The sequence below is a fragment of the Malassezia japonica genome, chromosome 1 (assembly GCF_029542785.1).
Source record: "Malassezia japonica chromosome 1, complete sequence".
In the NCBI taxonomy this organism is placed as follows: Eukaryota; Fungi; Basidiomycota; class Malasseziomycetes; order Malasseziales; family Malasseziaceae; genus Malassezia; species Malassezia japonica.
The window spans coordinates 1,610,001-1,627,998 of NC_083370.1; the positions used below are offsets into that span (position 1 = coordinate 1,610,001).

The 17,998-nt window shown below is 58.4% G+C and overlaps 7 protein-coding genes across 7 annotated transcripts; 4 read left to right on the top strand and 3 right to left on the bottom strand.

Moving 5' to 3' along the window:
* Nucleotides 1–4,037: 4,037 nt before the first annotated feature.
* Nucleotides 4,038–5,582, top strand: MJAP1_000861 (uncharacterized protein; the record flags this gene model as incomplete). The annotated part of the gene is made up of 1 exon (XM_060264828.1): nucleotides 4,038–5,582. The coding sequence occupies one exon, from the start codon at nucleotides 4,038–4,040 to the stop codon at nucleotides 5,580–5,582; it is 1,545 nt and encodes a 514-aa protein (XP_060120811.1).
* A 643-nt stretch (nucleotides 5,583–6,225) lies between these two features.
* MJAP1_000862 (uncharacterized protein) lies at nucleotides 6,226–7,818 on the top strand (the record flags this gene model as incomplete). The annotated part of the gene is made up of 1 exon (XM_060264829.1): nucleotides 6,226–7,818. One exon carries the CDS (start codon nucleotides 6,226–6,228, stop codon nucleotides 7,816–7,818), a length of 1,593 nt encoding a protein of 530 aa, XP_060120812.1.
* Nucleotides 7,819–7,943: 125 nt separating this feature from the next.
* MJAP1_000863 (Delta(24(24(1)))-sterol reductase) lies at nucleotides 7,944–9,781 on the bottom strand (the record flags this gene model as incomplete). The annotated part of the gene is made up of 3 exons (XM_060264830.1): nucleotides 7,944–9,547; nucleotides 9,570–9,660; nucleotides 9,683–9,781. The coding sequence occupies 3 exons, from the start codon at nucleotides 9,779–9,781 to the stop codon at nucleotides 7,944–7,946; spliced, it is 1,794 nt and encodes a 597-aa protein (XP_060120813.1).
* Nucleotides 9,782–9,815: 34 nt separating this feature from the next.
* Nucleotides 9,816–11,440, bottom strand: sap61 (DNA ligase (ATP); the record flags this gene model as incomplete). Its single annotated transcript, XM_060264831.1, has 3 exons — nucleotides 9,816–9,866; nucleotides 9,889–9,971; nucleotides 9,994–11,440. 3 exons carry the CDS (start codon nucleotides 11,438–11,440, stop codon nucleotides 9,816–9,818), a joined length of 1,581 nt encoding a protein of 526 aa, XP_060120814.1.
* A 52-nt stretch (nucleotides 11,441–11,492) lies between these two features.
* On the top strand, nucleotides 11,493–12,767 carry FAL1 (RNA helicase; the record flags this gene model as incomplete). Its single annotated transcript, XM_060264832.1, has 5 exons — nucleotides 11,493–11,498; nucleotides 11,521–11,629; nucleotides 11,656–12,553; nucleotides 12,576–12,698; nucleotides 12,722–12,767. The coding sequence occupies 5 exons, from the start codon at nucleotides 11,493–11,495 to the stop codon at nucleotides 12,765–12,767; spliced, it is 1,182 nt and encodes a 393-aa protein (XP_060120815.1).
* Nucleotides 12,768–13,060: 293 nt separating this feature from the next.
* On the top strand, nucleotides 13,061–15,442 carry MJAP1_000866 (uncharacterized protein; the record flags this gene model as incomplete). Its single annotated transcript, XM_060264833.1, has 1 exon — nucleotides 13,061–15,442. The coding sequence occupies one exon, from the start codon at nucleotides 13,061–13,063 to the stop codon at nucleotides 15,440–15,442; it is 2,382 nt and encodes a 793-aa protein (XP_060120816.1).
* Nucleotides 15,443–15,494: 52 nt separating this feature from the next.
* Nucleotides 15,495–17,981, bottom strand: RRP6 (exosome nuclease subunit; the record flags this gene model as incomplete). The annotated part of the gene is made up of 1 exon (XM_060264834.1): nucleotides 15,495–17,981. One exon carries the CDS (start codon nucleotides 17,979–17,981, stop codon nucleotides 15,495–15,497), a length of 2,487 nt encoding a protein of 828 aa, XP_060120817.1.
* Between the last annotated feature and the right edge of the window lie 17 nt (nucleotides 17,982–17,998).

The following is a 17,998-nucleotide window of genomic DNA, read 5'->3' on the forward strand; positions in this document are numbered from 1 at the left end:
GCTACAACTGCATCGGTGCGGATCTTCAAGTAGCTGAAGTGCTTTCCGTAGGTCTAGCCATCGGCAAGTACGTTCACAACTTTCTCCAGTGCAGACTGCAGCAGGGCTATGCCATTGCTGCAATCCGACTAGCTTAGCTACCCAAAAGCCCCTGCGAACAGGTGCTTTTTGGCAACACTATGCATCTCTCTGTACCCTTGGCGAGCGCAGCCGCTGAGCGAGCTGGCTTCTAGCACGAGACGTGAGAGACACAGGTCCTAAGGATCGCATTCTACAAGCCTACTGAGCTGCGCTTTCGCGCTGCCTTTCAGCTCGTCTCTATTACTCTCGACTTTCGCCGATTTCATGAAGGTTGTCTTCAAACATCCCTCCAACAGATGTCCCTATTTGGCTACTGGCCCAATGTGGAGATTGGCTTCTGACCCATCCCTTTCAGGACGTGGCCATTTTTGCGCAAGCCCCCGTTACCTGCCTAGGCCTTAATGTGGAGGTTCCCTTAGTCCGTTTGGCTGCGTCACATTGAAGAACTTTGCGTTGCGATACTAGGAATTATCCATCATTCTAGTAATATATACAGATGTTCAACAAACGGTAGATGGTTTATAGATACATAATATACAAATGCTATACGGGGAAGGTTTGCACGCAAATGGTGCCTTATTCACATACGTAAAGAGAATCAAGGTATGGGACCGACCCTAGACTATTTAATGGCCATCCCAAACAAGATTCTGGGTGTTCGTAGCAGACTGCTCTGGGTCTGCTGTTTTTGCAACCATAGATTCGACTGTCGTGGTCTTTTCTGAATCGTGTAACGAACCCGTCTCTTCGTCAGACTGGGTATTCAGATCGGGGTGGTAGTTTTGCTCTTCCTTCATGAGAGTGATAATACCAGCATCTTCAGACTTCAAGGGATCAGCCTCCCAAGATGGCTTGGGCTCATAGTAGCCCTTTTCAGTAACGGAGTAGCCTCCAGTGACTGGGAAAAATTGGCATAATGCAGTGTAGATGACCATCGCCGCCAAGAAGCCAATAGGGTAAGCAAGCGTGTAGATATGCTGAGCAGCGCTTGAAACTTTGATGCGACCGTTGCTGACAGCACCAACAAAACCGGTGATTAGAATAGCGATACCTCCAAAGTAGGCAACATATGCGCGCCAGTTCACGCCGTAGAAATAGCGATAGTCATTCTGTGCATCGGGCTTCTTTGAGAAAGAGTATAATGCAGACACATTGAGCTTGCCTCTCCGGACGATGTAATAATCAGCAATGATCACGCCGGATACAGTGGAGAGGAACATGGAATATGCAGCGAGATAGTTTGTGAAGTTGTTAGATGTAGCCAGTAGGCGCCATGGTGTGATGGCAAATGCCAGGGCAGCACAGATTAACGCGCCGCGACGGACATTGATGTACCGAGGGAATAGCGCAGAAAGGTCGTGGCCAGCTGAAAGAGAGTTCGCAGAGATATTGGCGCCTAGTTGTGCCAGGCTGAATGCAAGTGTCAAGAAAAATACGCCTGCACGCGTGCCGGGATCGTGCGGGGCACGGTCTAGGCGCAGTGTGAGCACATCGAGAGGGTTCCATGAAGTGACTCCAAATTGCTTGCGGGTAGAATAAGTGATGATAATGCCAAATAGGGAAGTGATACTGAAAATGAGAGGAACAGTTACCAATTGAGGCATCACTGTGTTCCTGGGGTGGCTAGCATATCGGCAAAAGTCGGTCATATTCAGCACAAGTGAAGAGTTGTTTGCGATGCCCGAGATCAGAGCACTCATAAATGCCCAACCGGCCTTGGAGCCGGTAATTCCCTTGCTGCTGTTCATGTCTCCTACACCCTTGTTGTCATACACACACCAAATAAGGAGCGCAATTGAAGCCATTGGCGTTGTGATCGACTTAAGCGTGAATAAGTGACGGATGCTTTGCGGCCGGGCAGCCACGGCCGGGATCGAAACGAGAGAGAAGATGAAGAACGCCACAAAGTAGGCCGTGTTTGCATTTTCTTCGTGTATCGCGCCCTTCATATTGTTATACGAAGGAATAAGGCAGCGGAGCAGTAGCTGGATACACTGTCCGCCGATAGCGCTCTGCACGCCGTACCAGATAATGGCCAGCACCACTCGGTTGATCACAGGCCAGAAACTTCCAAAGATACCAAAGCTGGAACGTGCCATGACAGGGAACGGCGTGTGGTACACAGCACCCATCCGGCCGGAGATAGTCACTAAAATGCCAACGACAGTGTACCCCAGGATAATCGCAATCCATCCCTGCCACCATACAAGACCTTCGCCTGTAGATGGAGAAATGGCTGCACCTGCAATCATGAACGTGTTCAAGTTCAGCCCATCCGAGATCCAGTACGTGACATAGTTGTAGTAGCGCCATGTCCGGCCCTCTGGCGGCACTGGGAGCATGTCTCGGTTATGCAGCAGAGCCTCTGCGTGAGATACGTCATCACCAGCAGCCCCTGGGACACGGAGCACTTTCCGTGCCTCCAGGATCCTACCAAAGGTGGACATGGTCGCTGAAGAACAATTTTCGCGACGCGCCTTTGGGAAAAAGAGGCGCGTCACTTGCGCCAATTTTTTGACGGATTAACTGGGGATATGCACGCGTATTAGCTATCGCACTTCTTGATTCGAGGTATCGGACACATTAGGTAATCGTGTCAGCCGAGCCAAAAAAGCGCGCATCATGCGTGACACATGGCGTAGGCTGGACTTGTAGTACATCGAGGCACACGAGACCCATGCTTGTTAGAATATGGAGCGCAGCTGCGCATGGTTGTGGTTAGAGAGTGGTTGCTATCTCGGACTGCGGTTATGCTTTGCTTACTGGCTGAGTCGCGGCGCTTGTGCCAAGAAAATTCGTGCTTTTTCAATCAGTTCAATTCTTTGCGAACATGTATGGGCTTTATCGTGGTACAGACAAGTAGGCAATCTCAATAGGGTGCGTGTAGCAGCTTTCTAATCGGAATCTTGGTCGGTGAGTCTAACGCTGTTCGAATCGGTCGTTTTTGGTCGTGTGCAGTCCTTCTCAGCAATCGCCAGGTCGACTAGGACGCCTGCTCGGGGTATTGAGGCAGGCCATCATTGATAGTGTCCCAGTCGGCCTTGGAATCGACATAGAAATGAAACCCGGGTCGCGTTTGTATGTCTCCATCCAGCACTCCGGCGCGAAGTCTCAGTTTGTCGGGCATGGCCGTGCGTTGGCTGTAGATGGGCGAGCCGCAGCGGCCACAGAACTTGCGGAGTTTCCCGGGGGTGGATTCGTAGGATTTAAGTAGGTCTTCGCCGCTTTGCAAGGTGAAGTTAGCGGTGTCGATCGGGATAGCGCATGCGAATGCGGATCCGTTCGCTTTGCGACATTGCTTGCAATGGCAGACTTGGATCAGAGGAAGATCCCCCTGTACTACATAGGTCACTCCCCCGCAAAGACAGCTTCCAGTGTGCTGCGGCATGGTCCACGTGGCCTGGCTAGTTGCGACAGTGGGCTCTCAAGCGGTAGGATGTGAGGGTGACTCCCCCGCTACTCTAATTTGGCACATTTTCGCAATTGGCTACCTCCACTTCGGCGTAATCGGGGATGGCCACGGGTATCTTGGGTCGAGCGTGGTGCTCCGAAAACTAGACCAAGAAAGGAGAAGGCGCAGATTTCGAAACGAGCCACCTGCGCACACGCTATCGGACCTTATTTTCCAAGTGCATGCTCTTCAAAAGCTGATCACATGCCAGTTAAGGGGGATGAACCCAACCACGTGCCAACTGAGCGTCCCAGCCAAACTTTCCGATCCCCCGATCACCCATGCGCCTCGCGCAGCCACACGCGCCGATTCCTGCGCATCCGATCCTCGTGTGGGCGCGTTTGTAAATTAAGGGATGCGCGAAATTTTTGCTGACTGGCGCACTTGCACGTGTTAGATCCGTGCATACGCTGGACCCCTTCTTTTAACAGATCCAAGAAATTCTCGTAGATAAATGAAGCAGTGCGTAACTAGAACATACCCCTATACACACAATTCTTCCAAGATGGCCGAGGTCGTCGTAGCCCCCGGGCCTGTGTCCATGGAGGACCGCACCATTTCATGGAAGAAGATCGGAACGATCGCCGCATGTGGTACTGCGCTTTTTGCGGATGGCTACGTGAACAACTCGATCGGACCTGTGAACACAATCCTAAAGAAGCTGTACCCCAAGATCTACCCCCACAAGCAGCCTATTGTCACGGCGATCGCCTTTGTCGGCACTGTTGTCGGTATGGTGGTCTTTGGCTACTACTCGGATGCCATCGGCCGCAAGAGCGGTATGATTGTCGCCTGCCTTATTATTATTGTCTTCTCTGCTCTCTCCTCGGGCTCGTACTTCAACGGCGAGACTGGGCCTATGATTGACATGCTCACCGCGTGGCGCTTCTTTACGGGTATCGGTGTCGGTGCCGAGTATCCGACTGGCTCGGTCGCTGCTGCCGAGCAGTCGGAAGAGCTTCCCAAATCGTTTCAACACGCCCCCTTCATTCTTGCTACCAACCTGGCGCTCGTGATGGGCTCCGTGTGCGCCAACATGGTCCCCTTTATCCTTACGCTGATCTGCACGGAAAATCACCTGCGCCTTGTCTGGCGCCTGTCGATTGGTCTGGTCATCGTCCCTTGCCTGTTTGTCCTTCCATTCCGCATGGTCGTCAAGCAGCCGAAGCTGTACGTCAACGGTGCCATGAAGCCGAAAAAGACTCCTTACTGGCTGGTGATCAAGTTCTACTGGTTCCGCCTCACGAGTATCTCTGTCCTGTGGTTCATTTATGACTTTATCGTCTTTCCCATCGGCATCTTTTCTTCGCTCATTATCAACACAATCATTGGTCAGAAGGCACCCTTGTGGAAGTCCTTCGCCTGGAGTGCCCTGATTGTTGTCTTTGGTATTCCCGGTTCCGTCATCGGTGCTTTCCTCGCAGACAAGATTGGTCCTAAGCGCACGTTCATTGTCGGCATCACGCTACAGATTATTACGGGCTTTATCATGGCCGGTCTTTTCTCGAGGCTGCACAGCTGTATCCCGGCCTTTTGCGTCGTCTACGGTCTCTTCCAATCGTTCGGCCAGCTTGGTCCTGGTGATAACCTTGGCCTTCTTGCCTCCAAGTCGTGCGCGTCTGGTGTCAAAGGTCAGTTCTACGGTATTGCCGCGGCGATCGGAAAGATCGGTGCCTTTGCCGGAACGTACGCCTTTCCGGTGCTCCAGTCGCACTATGCTGCGCCCAAGAATGGCGTCATCATCGACCAGCGTTACTACACTGTGCCGTTCTACCTCTTTGCCTCGCTCGATATCATTGTTCTGCTCATGTTGATCTTTGTGATCAAGGAGCGCAGTGCTGATTGCCAGATCAAGGAGGAGATGGAGTTCAAGCAATACCTTCTCGACAACGGTGTCAACCTCTCGAGCATCGGTCGTACCGACACGCTTGCCTCGAACGAGACCATTGTCGAGGACTTTGTCGAGAAAGCCGACCCCGAAATGGCCGCCCCTCCTGCCCAGGAATTCGCTACGCAGAAGAACGAGACCGTTGCGCCCCACCCTTATTAGACGATCATCTCTATTCCCATAACGCCCCAGGTCCTTTGCCGAGTCTATCCCATGTAATGCCCCCGAAGATCAATAGGCTCCCAAATAAGTGTAAGGTTATTCAAAATGAATCTGAATCTATACGAGCGCTAAGCTTCGGCGGGGCAATAATCCGCGACACTGCTGCACGTGTACGAGCTTGTTCTCGCTTGTCGTGTTCATGCGATATGAATACTGTGACAAACGCACGCCGACTACTCCGCACGACCGTGCTCATCGCTCACCACCCTTGGCTTGCGATGAGCCAAGTCCCGTCCCTCGACACTGAGAATCCTCCGCAATGCCTGACCAGGTAGGGGGCTTGCGTGGTATGCGTAGCTTCACGTGAATAGGACAGTGTCGCTCGCCCGGCCCAATGGGGGGCCATGTGCGTATAATGAACGTTCCAATTTGGGCGTTTATTCGATCCTGTCGAGTCTAAATTTAACCCAATCCCCTACAGGTACGCGCTTGAATTGCATTATGCCCGCAGCTCAGCAAGCGCACGTGCGCACTCAAAGAGCAAGTGCGCAGGGACCTGGTCATTATAGGGCACTAGCGTCAAGAGTTTAAAAAGTCTAGGTGTCGAGAGTTTGCGTCTCTCAGTCCCCTGCCACTATCCAAGATGTCGGAGACCGTACTCGATGCTCCCATCATCCGGGATGTTGACCGCAAGTTTTCCTGGAAGAAGTTTGGTACCATTGTCGCTTGTGGTGCCGCTCTGTTCTCGGACGGCTACGTGAACAACTCGGTCGGTATGGTGAACACCATCCTCAAAAAGCTCTACAAGCCGATCTACACGGAGAATGATTTCTCTGAGCTTGTTACTTCTATTGCCTTTGCTGGTACCGTCGTCGGTATGCTTATCTTCGGCTACCTTTCCGATGTTGTTGGCCGCAAGAACGGTATGATCATGGCGACGTTGATTGTCCTAGTATTCACTGCCCTAACTGCTGGCTCTTACTACAAGGGTGATGCGAAGGGCATGATCCAAATGTTTATTGCTTGGCGTTTCTTCACCGGTGTCGGTATCGGTGCAGAGTACCCCACCGGCTCGGTCGCCGCTGCAGAGAAGACCGAGGAGATGCCCAAGCGTTTCCAGCACGGTCCTTTCGTCTTCGTTACCAACTTTGCTATCGACATGGGCTTTGTGACGTCGGCATTTGTCGGTGTTATCCTTACTTGGATCTGCGGCGAGGAACACAACCGTCTTATCTGGCGTCTGCTGGTCGGCCTTGGTGTTGTGCCGTGTCTTATTGTGCTGCCCTTCCGCCTTGTCATGGAGCAGTCCAAGAACTTCCAAAAGGGTGCCATCAAATACAACAAGATCCCCTACGGCCTCATCCTCAAGCGCTACTGGTTCCAACTTGCGGCCATCTCGCTCGCCTGGTTCATCTATGACTTCATCAGCTACCCCTTCGGCCTCTATTCCTCGGTGATCACCGACACTATCTTGGGTGACAGTGCCCCGCAATGGCAGTCCTTTGGTTGGGCTACTCTCATTACCAGCTTCTATCTTCCCGGATCTTTCTTCGGCGCTTGCATTGTCGACTTTATTGGCCCCAAGAAGACCTACATGATCGGCCTGACGCTGCAGATCATCGTCGGCTTTATTATGTCGGGCCTCTACTCGAAACTTAGCAGCCACATTGCCGCCTTCTGTGTGGTTTATGGTCTTTTCCTGTCTTTCGGTGAGATGGGCCCTGGTGACAACCTGGGTCTGCTTGCCTCCAAGTCGTGTGCGACATGTGTCAAGGGCCAGTTCTACGGTATCGCGGCGGCTATCGGCAAGGTCGGTGCTTTCGGTGGAACCTATGCGTTCCAGAAGCTCCAATCTCACTGGGAGGATGCTGAGGGCAATTCCACCGACAATCTGTGGTACACCGCGCCTTTCTACCTGGGTTCGGGGCTTGCTTGCTTGGCACTTTTGATCATTACTTTCTGCATCACGGAGCGCGAGCCGAACTGTCAGGCCAAGGAGGACGAAGACTTCCGCGAGTACCTCGCCCAGAACGGCTTCGACCTTTCGCTCATGGGCACCGACGATGTGCTCGCCACCGACGAGCTTGCGAACGAGTACGACTATGACGAGAAGCTCCCCAAGGAGGATTCCGCCGACTACCAGCACGACGAGTTTGTCCCCGCCGCCGAGCACGCCGTGGATGCGCACGAAGGCTATGCTCCCCCCACCTACCCCAACCAGCAGCACGTCTACTAAGTTCGCTCTTTTTCTCCGGCTCGCCCGATAAAACAATAAGGCTTTTCAAGTCTCTTTATGTCATGTCGAACATTTTTATCTTATGAAAAATATGTAACTAGTTTACAATTCGCAGCTAATGGAAGCTACCCCATTCCCCGCCCGCCGCCGGTGAGGATCAGTTTCGGCTTGCGTTTCTGGCTGCGTGCCGACGGCGCAGGCTGCTGCTCCGTCTGTGGCGCGTCGTTCGCATGCTCGAGTGCGTTCCAAGCATCGTCCATCACGCGCGTATCCGGGAGTGCCGGATCCGCGGCGGTGCTCGGCGCGGCCGGCGTCCCCCACACGGTTTTCTGAGCCGAGTGCGACTTGGGGGTCGACGCAATGCTAGGAAACGGCACGGACTGCCCCAGCGCATCCTCCTCGACGCCTGGGTGCGTTGGAAAGTGCATTTCTGCACCGATCATGGCCGAATCGCGGAACGAGAGCGTAGCGTCCGGCATGTACGCAAATTCGCTCGGTTCCGGCGGCGGCTGGCTGCGCTGTGCGCCCTTTTCCGCCTTGGCACGCGCGCGGTTCTCGCGGGCGTCTTTTTCCTTGTGCCGGTTCCAGCGCTGCTTGAGCATGCCCTCGAACGGCTTCCACTCGATCGCGCCTTGGGTGTCGGCGAAGCGCGCCGAGGTCTGTGCCCAGTCGACCTCGAGAAAGGTCACGTCCGAGGACATGGGAAGGTGCGCAATGTACTTGCACTTGCGGCGCAGCGTCTCGTCCATCGTCCCCTCCTCTGCATGCTGGACGACAACACGCAGCGTGTCGGGAAAGTGAGCGTAAGCCCCAAAGTGCGCCAGGAGCACCTTGACGTCGAGCGGATGAATGAAAATGTTTTGTCCCGAGGCCGCCTGGTAGAAAAAGTACGATCCCGGCGGCTCGTGCGCGTCCTGCGTGTCGTGTGCGTGCGCGACGGCGTTGCGTGCCACCTGGATACGATGCAGCGCGCGCCCTTCGAGCTGGGCGTGGACGCGCGCCACCTGCTCGGCGAGGTTTTGCTTCGCGACGTGCAGAAACTCGACGCTGAGCTCGTCGGGCGTGTACTGCTGGAGCACCACGACCTCTTTCTCGATCTCGCCAATGTCGCGCTCGAGCGACGCGGCGAGAAACTCGGGGGTGGCAATGACGATGCGTGCGAATTCGAGCGCGTCGGGCTGGAAGCAGTACACGCCCTCTGGCTGCGCAGCGCGCGGCCACGCCGCCGAGCGCGGAAGCGCGAGCGTCGTGCTCTGCGGGCGCTCGACGAGGCGCAGCGTCGTGACGCCCGGCTCCTCCCCGCCCTCTGTTCCTTTTTCCGCGAGGTACGCATGCGTAAACTGCGCCGCGTTGCGGCGGGCGTCGAGCCAGTGCACGGCCTTGAGGTCTTTTGCGTGCACGTCGTCCCAGCAGATCGGGCACCGCTTGCAGTGGCGGTGCGTCGAGATGCCTTTGGGCCGCGTGCCCTCTTCGGCGACCGTCAAGTAGTGCAGGATGCATGCGTAGCAGTACACATGCCCGCACCGCGTGATGCGTGGCGCACTCGGCGGCGAGAGGCAGATCGGACACGTCGCGTCGCTCTGCGCTGCGGTCACAGCGAGGTCGGACGTGGAGCTCATCACGACCTGCACAATGTCCTGCCAAGGGAGTGGCGCATCGGGGTTGGCAAAGTGCATCGTGCAATCGTACGTCGGCTTCATCACGAAGCGGTACTGTGCATTGACATAGCCTGCATTAGTCTCGCAACGTACGCTCGCGGTTAAACGGCCGTGCATCGACGCGCCGTGCGCGGCGCGGCGCGCTGGGCGGCGGCGCCCGTGGCGGCAGGGTAAACGAAAGAAGCTGCATAAGACGCGGCACGTACATGGTTCAGACTCTGTCCCTTCTTCTTCCCCTGCCGATTCCCCTGTCCCCCGCGCCCTTGGGCGTCCGAGACGGGCGCGCTCTGGCCCGAGCTCACCATCGCGACCGGAGTGAGAAACCACGTGGCACTACTTCTACAAAAGACCCTGGCGCTTGAGCAGCTCGTATGTCTTGCGCGTGTATGCCTGTGTGAGTGGTGCGACGTACGTTGCCATGCTCGTCTTCGATCTCCTCCGTGTCTCCGTCGTCGACGTGCTCGAGCTTTTGCTGCTGCTTCAGCTTTTCATACACTGCGTCAGTAGAAATACGTACAGGCAAACGCGTCCTGGATGCGTGTCACGTCGCGGAACTGCACCGTGTTGGGGAGGCCGAGTGCGCGCATGCCAAAGGTGTGCCGCGCCTCTTGAAAGTGCTTCTCAAAGACCTTGCGGCCGCGGTAGATGTGGTCCGAGCAGATCTCGCACTTGTACTCGACGCTCAGGCCATGCAGCTTGTACATCCAGAACGGAATCGGCTTGCCGTCCCAGCCCAGGGGAAGCTTCAGCGGGTTGTGCACCTTTTCCGTCGAGTCTGACTCGCGGGCCGCCTTTTCGATCGCGCGCTCGTAGCCCATGCCGCCGGTCGCGAGCGCCTCCTCGGTCTCGGCCTCGAGCGCCTCGGCCTCGTCCTGGCGCTCGCGGTCGGTGAGCGCGGCCTTGCGCTCGACGTTCGAGCGCGTATCTTCCCGCACGGAGCGGAGCTTGCGTGCGAGCGCTTGGACAATCACCTCGTCGCGTGCGAGCGCCTTGGCCTTGGCGAGGCGCTTGGCCTGCTCGAGCGCCGTGTCGACGTGCTTGGGCGCCTGCGGGCGCAGCTCGCCATTCCGCAGGCGCTCCTCGAGCTTCTTGTGCTTGGTGGACGAGAGGTGCGCGTCGTACACGGTCTGCTTGGCATAGTGCCGCTGGCACGCGTCGCACCAAATGCCCTCGGACGGGTCCTTGTCGAGGCTCTTGTCGCCAAACAGCGCCTCTTCCTTGTCCTCCCAGCCCGGCACCGTGCCGCGCTCCCAGTTTGATTCAAAGAACTCGGCGGCGTGCGTCTCGGGCGCGTCCATATCCTCGAGCGGCCGCGACTTGTGCAGAAAAGAGGAAAGATAGGTGCGGAGACTCGTCACGTACGCGTGGTAGGCCTCGGTGCGCTTGGTTGACATCGGGACACCCGCGCGCACGCCGCACATCTGGTCGAGGCGCGCGAGGTACTCGAGGTAGGAGATGCGCTCGACGCCTTTCAGGTTGATGTACATCTCGTACTGAACGTACAAGTCGAGGAAACGGCCGCCCATCTCCTCGCCGCTAAATTCGCGGTCCATGATTGAAAAGTCCGACATGAGCTCCTCGCCGCGTGCGAGGATCGACGGCGTGGCGGTCGTCTGCAGCGCGACGGCGTTCTCGGGGTATCGTTTGTAGTACTCTTGCACCTTGTCGAGGCGCTTGTAAAATTCTGCGTACGGCCCATTCTCTGTGTCCGTCTCGTCCTGGCGGCCCAGCGCCTCCCACTCGGCCACGCGCTCCTGGTCGCGGTCTGCGTACATGGCGCTCAGCGACTCGTACTGCCCCACGATCTTGTCCAGGAGCTCGGACGAGACGAGCTCCCAGTGCATATTCAGCCGCTTCGACGAAGAGTTCGGCGGGTGGATCAGCGTATCCACGAGCGCATCCTCGTACTGCTCAATCTCCTCGTGCGTCCTGCGCGCCAGCTCAAACACCGACGTCTCCGCCATCGTCGTCGCCAAAACGGAGCCACGTGGCTTTTCTTCGCCGACGACAGCGACGATGGCGGTACGTGCGCCGACTAACGCAGGACGTGCACACGAATCTCGCGTTCGAGAGCAGCGAGGAGGTGACGGTCGCCCCCACCTTTGACTCGCTCGGCCTCAAGGACGATCTCTTGCGCGGCATTTATGCATACAGTGCGTTTCTTTTTTTCCTAACCCAGATTTCGAAAAGCCGTCGGCGATCCAGCAGCGTGCGATCCTGCCCATCATTCGCGGCCGTGATGTGATTGCGCAGGCGCAGTCGGGAACGGGTAAGACGGCCACCTTTTCCATCTCGATGCTCCAGACGATCGACACGGCGCTGCGCGACACGCAGGCGCTGGTGCTGAGCCCGACGCGCGAACTTGCGACGCAGATCCAGAGCGTCGTGCTCGCGCTCGGCGACTACATGAACGTGCAGTGCCACGCGTGCATCGGCGGCACGTCGGTCGGCGAGGATATCCGTAAGCTCGAGTACGGCCAGCACATTGTCTCTGGCACGCCTGGCCGTGTATTCGACATGATTCGGCGCCGCAACCTGCGCACCAAGAACATCAAGATGCTTATTTTGGACGAGAGCGACGAGCTGCTCAACATGGGCTTCAAGGACCAGATTTACGATATCTACCGCTACCTCCCCCCTGCGACGCAGGTCGTGCTGCTCTCGGCGACGCTCCCGAACGACGTGCTGGAGATGACGACCAAGTTCATGACGGACCCTGTGCGGATTCTGGTGAAGCGCGACGAGCTCACGCTCGAAGGCATCAAGCAGTTCTTTGTTGCGGTCGAGAAGGAGGAGTGGAAGTTTGATACGCTGTGCGATCTGTACGACACGCTGACCATCACGCAGGCCGTGATTTTCTGCAACACGCGCCGCAAGGTGGACTGGCTGACGGAGCGGATGCGCGAGAACAACTTCCAGATCAGCAGCATGCACGGCGAGATGCAGCAGAAGGAGCGCGATGCGATCATGAACGAGTTCCGGCAGGGCAGCAGCCGCGTCCTGATCACCACCGACGTGTGGGCGCGCGGTATCGATGTGCAGAACGTGTCGCTCGTGATCAACTATGACTTGCCTACGTACGTACCGCGACTGACGCAGCAACCGCGAGAACTACATCCACCGTATCGGCCGCTCAGGCCGCTTCGGCCGCAAGGGTGTCGCGATCAACTTTGTCACGGTCGACGACGTCAAGATCCTGCGGGATATCGAGCAATACTACAGGTGCGTTTCTTTCGCTCACCCAGCACGCAAATCGACGAGATGCCGATGAAAATAGACGATCTCATGTAGCGCCGGACTTCCGCCCTTGAAGCCCCTTATTGCAGGTCGCATGCATATTTCGGCCGAAAGTAGAGTCTATTTTGGTTTTCCTGCCACACGTTGCACGGCGCGCACTGCGAATCGAATTTCCCCCTGCAGGGGCGTGGCGCCGACGCGATTAGAGAACGCGGTATTAATTACTAACAGATTCTCTGCGCACGAAGCCGGGCAGAAACGCACGGTTCTTCGTTTCATACCCCTCGGATTCCCGCGACGAACGTACTAAATAGGTCACTCGAGACCGGTGCGTTTCTTGGTCCACCATGTCTTTTTCACCGTCGCACAATGCGCCGTCGTTGCCGCAGGAGTTTCCTATGGACCAGCTCCGTGAGCGCACGCAGCAGCGCGATCCCTCGTTCGGCAGCGAGAGCGGCGTTTTTTACCCCATGAGCAGCCCGCCGATGGATCACCAGACGTACTCGGGCGCACACCCGCACAAGCCCCAGCAACACCTGTCGCCGCATCTGCCCCAGCAGCATCTCTCGCAGCAGCCAGTCCAGCAGCAGCAGCAGCAGCAGTTCCAGCGCTCGCCACAGCTGGGCGGCCAGGCCATTCAACCGCAGGACTCGTACTACTCACAGGGAAACTACGACTTCACACCTGAGCGTAGCCCCAACTTTGACAGCCCTGCGCTGGTCCCGGCGAACCTGCAGGCGGACCATCCGCGCTGGGCGTACAGCCCCGGACAGCAGGCCGTTCCCCTGCGCCAGGGCCCGTATCTGGATGCGGAGCCGGGCATGGACGAGTCCTTCCACGATGCCTCGTCCCTCCGTGGCGGGCGCACGAACGTCTACGGGCCCGACTACAACGACGCATTCGCCAACAGCAACTCGTTCTTTTTCGACGAAGGCGCCAAAACGGGCACGCCCCAAAAGGGAGCGTACCCTTCACACACGCCGGTGGATAGCTCGCTGGTCCACGGTCGCACAGAGAGCCCGTACGAAGGCGGCATGCCCTTGTCGCCGTCCAACGTCCCTGCTTATGCGAAGCAGCAGAATCAAGACTCGTACCCGTCCGGCGGTACGGCGGCTGCCCGTGCTGCGGCCGCCGCCGCGGGCTACACGTCGCCGCACACGCGGAATGCCCAAATGTTCAGCGCGCCTTCGCAGGAATTTGGCGGACTGAACTCGCCACCGTCGCGGGGCCAGCTGAACAATGCCTCGACTCAGAACCTGCACGCGGCTGGCTCGCCGGGCCGTGGCCGCGACGCGGAGTACCAGGGCCTGGATGGCAAGCCACACAAGTCGGCCGGCTGGCTTTCTGGCTGGCGCAAGTGGGCGCTGCTGGGCTTGCTAATCGTGATTATCCTCGCTGTTGCGCTCGGCGCGGGTCTCGGCGCAGGCCTGAAGAAGCACGGAGATGCCAAGTCCAACATTGCCAAGGCGAATGGCAACAAGGACAACGTCGCGAACCCCGATACGACCTCGCCGAAGCTCGCGGCGCTACCGCCGTGGGACTGGACCGACTCGAACAAGAAGGTGTACGGTGTGAATGCCGGTGGCCAGTTCCTGCTCGAGCGCTGGCTCTTTGAAGACTGGATGGTGCAGACTGGTGGCGCCGATGCGTGGGACGAGTACACCATGTCGAAAAATCTCGGCCCCCAGAAGATGAAGGACGTGCTGAACAACCACATGGCGACGTGGTTCGTCGAGGACCACATGGACCAGTTCCAGAAGCTCGGCATCAACATGGTCCGTGTGCCGATTGGCTACTGGCCCTTTTTTGACTCGAGCAAGGTGAACGAGCCGTACGTCAACGCCTCGCAGCTTGCCTACTTTTCGGCGACACTCAACTGGGCGTGGAGGCGCGGAATGTATGTGCTTGTTGACCTGCACGGTCTGCCGGGCAGCCAAAACGGCGACCAGTCGAGCGGCCGCAACATGTCGACGGTTGCTGGACCTGAAGCCGCGCAGAAAGGCAATTGGTACGAGGACCAGAACCAGCAGTACTCGAAGCAGATCGTCAACACGATGCTCCAGTGGATGGACAAGCACCCTGCGCGCTCAGTGATTGCTGGCTTTACTCCGGTGAACGAGCCGCAGTCGATGGGTTCTAACAAGACGCGACTCTCGACGCTCAAAGAGTTCTACACCTTTAGCATCAACGCCGCGAAGAAGTACAACATGCCTCTTGTTCTTCACCACGCATTTGTCGACGACCCGTACAAATACTGGTCTGACTTTATGGAGGAGCAGGATCCTTCGATGGTCATCTTTGACGACCACCCCTACCCCGCATGGTACCAGACCCCCGAGCCGGAAGACCAGGACGACATTTCGCAAAACATTTGCAAGCTCGGCACCCAAGGCAAGGACTTTCCGATCCCGACAGTGATGGGCGAGTACTCGGCAGTGACCAATGTCAATACTTCTCAGTTCACCACCGACTACCTCAACACACAACTAAAGGTCTACGGCTGGTCCGGCGGCTCGATGTTTTTCAACTTCCGCGCGAATACCTCGGACAACCCTCAAGCTGGCCCGCCGCCAGTAATTGGCAGGAAGTACTCGCTGCTCGACATGATCCCGCAGGGCAATCAGGTCGGCCAGTTCCCTACCTACCCCAAGTCGGGCTCGGTCGCCGACTTTACCGACGGCCTGAGCTCCGCATGCGGCACGCGCCCCAAGTACTCTTGGGAGAAGTGATCCGTGACATGATGAAATATATAAGTGCTGCATAGACGACTACGATACGGTCTTACAATTTCTTCGCGAACGTCCCGCTCCGGTTACCGCTGCGCACGTCGCTCTTTCGCTTGGCCGTCTTGGGCATCGTGGTATCCTGCGCCTTGTTCTTGCGCTTGCGCGGTGCACTTGCGAGCAGGTCCGAGGTCGGGGGCGCGCGCTTCGCGTCGAGGACCGACGTCGCTGTGCTGTAGTCAAAGGGCGCGACGGTGCTCTGCGCCTCTTTGCGCTGCCGCTTCTTGTCTTTGGACCAGCGAGCCTTTTTGCTTACAGGCACGATCTCGTCCTCGGAGTCGTCGAGCGCCGCGTGGGGAGAGGGATCCACAGAGGCTGAGGCGGATGGAGTGGGCGTCGCATCGGCTGTATGCTTCCGCGTCTGTTGCACATGTGCGGCCTCGTCCGCCTCGTCGTCGCCGGCCTCGTCGTCATCGGCTTCGTCGTCGCCGCTGTCGTTCGCATCCTTCTCGCCGTCGCCCACATGCCCGCCAAACACCTTGCGCAGCACCTCGGCACACTCCCCGCGGATGCGCGTAAGTGCACTCGGTTTCTGCTCCGGAAGATCAAACAGCGACTTGCGCTTTTTTTCGCCCCCAGATATCGCACCGCGCCCATCGGCTGTGAGCATGCCGTGAAAGAGGCGCGCGCGGGGCACGGCCATTGGCTCGTGGCGCGCCCACAGCGACGTCTGCACGGTCGGCGCGCCGCCTGCAAGCCGCGCCTCGGCGACCGCCGACGGGACGGGCACAGCCTCACCGAGATCGTCGGCCGACGCGTCGCCGAGCATCTCGGTCAGCTGCTGCTGAGCGTCGGCGCCCCTGCGCTGTGCATCGCGGTTGTACGCCTCGATCTCTTCCTGGATTACCTGCGCGAGCTCCGTGGCGCGCTTGCGCACGGCCTGCGCCTGCGCGGGCACCGCACGCTTGACCTCTTCCGGCGTCGTCGGCATGCGAAAAACGAGGTGCATCAGCGACGAGATCGACAAGAGGTACTGCGCGCCCTCGTCCTCCTCGCGGGCGACCGTGTCGCGCCAGCGGTGCAGACAGCGCATCATGCGCTCCTCCTTGCCCATCTGGGCGACGGCCTTGTTCTGTGGCGCGGCGCGCGCGAGCTCGCCGCCGTGCCGCAGCCAGAGCGTGTGCCAGCCCGAGCGCGAGTCGCCCTGCTCGTCCCACGGCTCCTTGGCGTAGACCTTGGACGCGGTGGCCTTGCTGCGCTCAAACACCTCGCGGATCGCGTGCTGGCCGCCCTGCTGCTGCAGCTCTTCGCGTAGCTTATCGTAGATATACAGGAGCGAGTGCGTGTCGCTGCGCGCATAGTACAGCATCTCTTTCGGCAGCGGCCGGATGCGCCAGTCGGCGAGTTGGAAGCGCTTGTCTGCCTCGAACTCGGTGTAGCGCTGCAGCAGGAACGCGAGCGAGTGCACCGAAAAGGGGAGCACATTCGTCGCGTGGTACGTATCGAACAAGCAGGTGACATACACGCCGAGGTCGCGCTGCAGCCACAGGATATCGTGGTCCGCGCCGTGGAGCACGAGGATCTTGGCAGGGTCGGTAAAAACCTCGTTGAGCACCTCGGCGTGCTCGCGCACCTCGTCCGAGAGCGTGTCCACGATCCAGTCGCCGTACCGCGTGCTCACCTGCATCAGGCACACAATGCCGAGGTACGAGTGCTTGTTGTGGTGCTCCAAGTCGACGGCGATCTCCTTTACGCGGTCCTCGGCAAGGTGTGCCTTAAGCGCATCGAGCTCAGCCGCAGTGCGCACCCACGCAAACGGGCAGCGGTCCGTCGAGGCGGTGGGCCGACGCACATCCAGGGGCTCGGGCGCCTGGGGCTGGGGTGTGTCGAACGCGCTCTTTGGCACGTCGGTCTGATAAATCTCGACATGATAAGGATTAAGGCGGGGATCGCCCTCAACGCTGTACGGCCCGACGATCAGCCCCTCGGCCGTGTCCCAGCGGGGGTCGCGCCAGCCGAGCGGCACCTTGGCATTCGGCTTGCCGAGGCGCAGCGGCCGGCTCCACTTGTGGTCTGCGCGGTTGTCCGGCTGCGTCGTAAAGAGGCGCTGGGGATGCGGGATCTGTGCATTGAGAATATGCGCCGGGAGCGGCCCACTCTGCAGCAGGTCCTCTTCGGCCTCGGCCTCGGCCTTGGCCTTGCTCTTTTCCGGCGCGGCGATCGGGCGGCGGCCCTCGTACTCGTCCAGGTACACGTCGGTGCGCTCCAGCAGCTGATCAACCAGGTCTCCGACGGCCGTCGTAAAGGTGCTCGGCGCTGCGAGCTGCTCGGCGTCGTCCATGCCAGCCTCGGTCTCGCCATCGGCGATCCACGAGCGCATTGCGCGCATCACCTGCCCGAGGCGCTCGGTCGCATCCGCGAGCGAGCGCTGCACCCCGCGGTCAATCGAGCAGTAAAAGTCGAGATCAGTCGACGACGGGAGCTGCGCGGCGGTCTGCGTCGCAGCCGCCAGCGCGCCGCTCACCTCGCCCAAGCGCTCTTCCATCGTCGCAAGAAATCGGC